The following is a 6,000-nucleotide window of genomic DNA, read 5'->3' on the forward strand; positions in this document are numbered from 1 at the left end:
ACTGCAGATATTGGAATTCAAGATAGACAAACAGGAGGCTAGAAGAACTCAGCAAGCCAGGTAACATCTGGAGGAAAGGAGCAGTCAACGTTTTGGATATAACCCAAATTGAGGACTGGATGTGGGGTTAGGGGGAGCTGCAGATAAAGAGAGGGGGGAAGGGTGGAGGTGGAATGGTGGTGATAGGTGTACACTGGTGGTAGGTACGACCTGGTTGGTTGATGGGAGGGATGAATCCAGTTGGTGGCTGGAAGGGAGGTTCAGAAGGTGGAATGGAAGGGAGGAGGTGGGGCTGGAAGAGGAGCCAGGGGATGGGTGAGAAGGTTATTTGAAATTGGAGAACTCAATGTTGAGTCCTGCGGGCCGTAGGATGCTCAGGCGCAAGATTTGTTTCTTTAGAATTTGATCTTGAGTATCTGTACCTAGGTACCTTTTTGACTGAGATGGTGCTATAATGCAGCGACTGTAAACTTTCACTATACTCATTTGAATACATGTGACAATAAAGCTAAAGCTAATTCAAATGGAGTTTAATTTGGATAAATGCAAGGTATGGCATTTTGGTAAAACAGACAAGGATAGGACGTATACAGTTAAAAATAGGGCCTTGGGTAGTGTTGTGAAACAGAGAGACCTAGGGATTCAGGTACATAATTCCTTGAAGTTTGCATCACATATAGATAGGGTGGTTAAGGAGGTATTTAACACGCTAGCCTTCATTCCCCAGACCATTGAGTATACAAGTTGGGACATCATGTTGAGATTGTACAAGATGTTGGTGAGGCCTCATCTGGTGTCCTGTGTCCAATTCTGGTCGCTCTGTTGTAGGAAGGATATTATTAAGCTGGAGAGGGTTCAGAAGAAATTTACCAGGATGTTGCCGGAAATGAAAGGTTTGAGTTATAAGGAGAGGCTGGATGGGCTGGGACTTTTTTCATGGAGTATAAAAGGTTGAGGGGTGACCTTAGAGGTTTATAAAATCATGAGGAGTATAGATGAGGTGAATGACAGGTGTCTTTTCCCTAGGGTAGGAGATTTCAACAACAGGGGCGCATATTTTTAAGGTGAGGAGAAAAAGATTTGAAAAGATATGAGGGGCAATTTATTTTTTACACAGGGAGTGGTTGTGTATGGGATGAACTTCCAGAGGAAGTGGTGGATTTTGGTGCAGTTACAACGTTTAAAAGACATTTAGATAAGTACATGAATAAGAAATGTTTTGAGGGATATGGTCCAAGTGCAGGCATGTGGAACTAATTTAGTTTGGGATTATGGTCAACATGGACTGGTTGGACCAAAGGGTCTGTTTCCATGCTGTATGACTTTATGACACTAAATGGCCTCTCTTGAGATTGACACAATGGGGATAGCAAGGCAAGGTGATTGCTTTACATGGGCAAAACCTTGCAATGTAACTGGACTATAATTCCATCAGAATGTCCATTTATGCCATTTTGTTTGCAATTATAGAAAATATGGCTTTCTATCACAGTTAATGTATGTCCTGCATAATTTCTTAAGTCTTTGAACCTTTTTAAACATAGTTCTGCTTAGGTCAATGAAATTGTTGCTCCATTTATAACACTATTTTGTCAGCAATCAACATGCTTTGCTTTCTTTCATAATATCTCTTGCTTGCCTTAAAGTCTTGTCATGCTAACTCAAAAAATGAATTTATTGTGGAAAAAAGTATATTTCAATTTTCAGGTAGTCTAATATAGTCATTAAATTTCTGCCATACTAATGCCTGATATAGCTTTGTAATAAAGTCTTTATTTGAGTTTCGTATCTAGCTCAGTAATGCATTTTATTACAATAGGAAGAAATCACTGATCTTAAAGAACAACTGGCAGTATTGGAAGCTAAAGACCATCAACTGTGTATAGAAATAGAAGAAGAAACCAGACTCATACAGTCGTATGATTATGAACTTCCTTCTTTATCGATTGTCTCAGTGAATGAGTTACAAGATCTGAATAAGACCCTGAAAGATGTTCTGCCATTACGAAATAAAATCCTTTTCAATTCAAAGCTTCCTGAAGATGTAAAGAGGTAAAAGAATATTTAGGTGTTACTTGACAGTCAAGTTGGCCTTGCAATACAATAGATGGTTTAATGAAAAGCTTGTATGTAATCCAATGACTCTTCAAATATCCCAAACCATTTCAAAGATCTACAAATAGCTCTGATGAATAGCTGATTAATCTACCTTCAGTGCTGTTGGTTGGTGGAGAATTGTTGCTCAGGAAGCTGGAGAATTTCCTTCCTCTCTTTTGACTAGTACTCTTGAATACATTCTTGAATACTCTTCAATATCCAACAGAATCATGAAACAGGCATAAAGGGCCTAAACTTAATATTCCATGTAAAATAATCTGTTCTTCACATAAAAGGGCAATTGAAATGAGGAACTATTTGTTTAAAAAATACTGTTGGGGTGAAACCAATTGAACATTTTAAAACTGGTATTTGAAAGATGGTTGACTTCCAATTAGCTGTTTTCTTATGTCAGTCAGTGGAAATGCACCTAGTTTTGAGTAAGTAAATCTTTGAAATGCCATATGTAGCTATAGACTAGACTTGCATGCATAACTTGAAGTCCATCTTGTCTGGTCATGTGATATACTTCGTCACATTATAGAAAGAATTCCTGGACGAGAATGTTCTGTCTTTCCCACCATCATATGGCAAACAGCCATTTCACTCATGTTTGCAATTTTCAAACAAATTGTTTGTTGTTTTCCTCTTCTTCATTCACCTCTTGCCATTACCACCCTTTAGGATGAACCTTGTCTAGCTGTGAAACTAATTTTTTAAAAGCCAATGATAAATTTTTGGGATAATCAAATATAGGTCAGATTTCTATTTCAACTATCAAGCTTATGCAAAAATGATAAGAAGATGCATAATGTTTGATTTTGAAAAAAAGTTTTTTTACCAAGATTCATATAGGTTGTGGTTTGTTTCTATTGGAGCCAGTCTTTTGAAGTTAGATTTTAAGCTTGTGTAGCTCCTAGCAGTGGAGAATTATGCAATTCCACCTAATGTTTAGTTTGTGGTAGAGTGTGGCAATCATATTTATTGTTTACACATCATGCAGAGTCAGATGTTGCTGGTCTGATTTTTGCATGCATATGTTAAAGCAAGTTTTTTTTGACGTATTCCAAGAGCAGTTTGTAAATTGCAATTAACCACTACTCCTGGCGATAGTTGATTTAAGACATAGTACTGCCCATTGTTCTATTGCATGCAGACGAATGACTTCCTTCGTTACACTTCTTACAAAGAGTTTTAAATTTTAAAACCTATGCACATTATAATTTCAACAACTATTTTTCTCATTTTATACTTCAGCAAAATACTTTTACTTTTTGGTTAAAAATGTATTTTTCCTAGTAATGAATATTTTGGCTTCTTGTGCTTAGAAAGCATTGGAACCAAGGAGCATGTTAGAAGTTTTCATAGATAAGTGGTAATGATTGCCATATTGTACATAGTAATTGCATAATCCTGTTTATTAGGCTGCAGCAGAAAGAACAGTCACTAATCATGGCTATTAAGACAGCTACTGCAAAGGTAAGCACAATATTAAGAAAATTCTCTCAGTATATAATTTTAGTGTTTGACCTTAGCTGATTAAGATTCCTCTCAAATAATAAAACTCTTCTATTTGTTTGCATTTTCCTTGGCCATATTAATTCATAGAATTTATCGCTGCATCCTTAAGAATGTGTTTGATTTTTTAAAAGATCAGGAACCACTTTTTATATATATGGATAAATAGGACAGAGCAAGATGATAGTTGAATCTGTTGTGCCTTATTAATCCAGACAAGCAAACCTGCAAATAAATTTGTGGATCGAACTAATCTGTTATCTTCCTAGTGAGACTCAGTTTGAAATACTGTATGTAGCACTGGGCACTTCTAAAAAGAAGTTGATATGTTGGAGAAGTTAAAAAGAACATTAGATATATTTTTGTTTTATTCTTTCATGTGATATGGGCACCCAAGGCAAGGATAGTATTTATTGCTCCAAATGTTCTTGAACTGAGTAGCTTGCAATGCATTTCAGAAAGCAGTGCTGTGGGTCAAGAGTCATATGTTGTCCAGACCAGATAAGAATGTCTGGCCCTTCTATAAAGGGCGTGAATGAATCAGCTTGGTTTTTAGAACAATAAATGATACTTGTGTGATAAACAGTCTGAAGTTCCCCAGTTTTTTACAGTTTCAGATGGGCTACCCCAAATTGTCATGCTTTCAAAGCAAGGGGAATGAACAGACTCCTCTTTATTCACCCATCCCCTTGGTGGTCACAACAATTTTGATTGATTTTGATTTTGAAAAGGATTCCTTCCTTTGTGGATACTTTTCTCCCAAACCAAAGGAATTTATGTTTTAAACAATTGATCCAGACTGGCCTGAGTTAATGAAAAAATGAGTTTATTAGTTATTGTTTTGACATGGAGACAGTTGAACCAAGTCAGCCTTTCTACCACTGTATTCATAACACAGTAAAATTAATCCATTAAAGACCTCCAAATAGCCACTGCATTAATTCCTAACCAGACTTTTGAGTAACCAATCCTAGACTTTGCAAAGAAAATCTCTTGTGGGACCTTTAATAAAACAATTATTTTGACCCCTAATATAAGGTTTCTTGTGAGAGGTATAGTGATGACCATGCCCAAGCCCCTGGAAGGCGCAGGTCTAAGTGATTAGCACTACATGCATCCCTCCTTTACTGATCCCTTTCCTAATACTGATGGCTTTCATATTAGAATTTTAAAAGAAATGGCTGCAGAGATGGTGATGCATTGGTTATGAACTTGCAGAATTCTCTACATTCTGGAAAGGTCCAGCAAATTGGAAAATTACAAATGCAGCACCTCAATTCATGAAAAGAGGGAGACAGAAAGCAGAAAACTGCAGTTTGCCTTTCTCCATCAAAGAAAATGCTAAAGTCCTTTGTTGAGGAGGGAAGAATCATAATATAATCAGGTACATTCAACATGGCTTTGTATCAGAGTTATCATGGTTTACTAATTTATTATAGCTGTAAGGGCCATGTTTTTTTAATTTTTATTTTTAAAACCTGTGGTCATTTAAACGTAAAAGTCACCATGGTCCCAGAGGACAATAGGACTTCTCTCTCATTAGAGAGAGATGACTGGTGGTGAGTTTAACCTGGGGGTTACCGTCTCAGGCAAGGGACGAGATTAAGAAAGTGGGACCTTCATGGTAACATCACCCAGTTTGGGAATTGACCTGCACTGTAGATGTCACTCTGCTAAGGAAGAACTGTTTTAATAAACAGGGATTTACTAGCATGGCTGCCGCTGCATAATTTTGCAGCAAGAAATTAGATACCTATTGTGAACTCTGTTTGTGTGACTGTGGGTTCCTGCAATATAGAGATGATCAGGAATGGAGGAGTTGTTTACAAGTAATTGGAGGAATTTTTTACAAGTAAAACTGATTTGTTCTCAGCTAACTGAGCAGGTTGGAACTGGAAACAATTTACAAAGACATAGACACACTGAAAGAAAGACACAGAGTTTGTACAACTGATCTCCTCAGCAGAACTGCCTGTTCTCTGCAGCAAAAAAAAACCTCAGTTTAAATTTAAAGGGAACTAGTTGCCTGCAACATGTTTGTGAGCTGTGACTTTTGAACTGATAAATGAGAGACATTTTCCAAATGAATCAATAGCTTTGTGCTGCTTGCAAACCAATGGATGTTTCCAGAGAAAGACAAACAGTTAAACACCAAGGGCCTGGCTAGCCAAAGAAGGACCAAACTGTCTGTGTCCATGCTGCATGACTCAATGGCTCTATCTCAACATCTGAACTGGGAAGCAAAGACTACCAAACTGTTTCAGAGATAGCAAGAACTGCTGATGCTGGAAGTCAGAGATAACACAGTGTGGAGCTGGAGGAACACAGCAGGCCAGGCAGCATCAGAGGAGCAGGAAAGTTGACGTTTCGGGTCGGGATCCTTCT

General features: G+C 37.6%; 1 protein-coding gene across 1 annotated transcript in view; it reads left to right on the forward strand.

Moving 5' to 3' along the window:
- disc1 (DISC1 scaffold protein) overlaps positions 1-6,000 on the forward strand; it is a 95,042-nt gene that overhangs the window by 35,296 nt on the left and 53,746 nt on the right. The window contains exons 6-7 of the mRNA XM_020510132.2: positions 1,820-2,052; positions 3,522-3,576. Coding sequence (XP_020365721.2) covers positions 1,820-2,052; positions 3,522-3,576 — 288 coding nt within the window. The remainder of the gene's footprint in view (positions 1-1,819; positions 2,053-3,521; positions 3,577-6,000) is intronic.

Source organism: Rhincodon typus, chromosome 5 (genome assembly GCF_021869965.1).
Source record: "Rhincodon typus isolate 14 chromosome 5, sRhiTyp1.1, whole genome shotgun sequence".
Classification (NCBI taxonomy): domain Eukaryota; kingdom Metazoa; phylum Chordata; class Chondrichthyes; order Orectolobiformes; family Rhincodontidae; genus Rhincodon; species Rhincodon typus.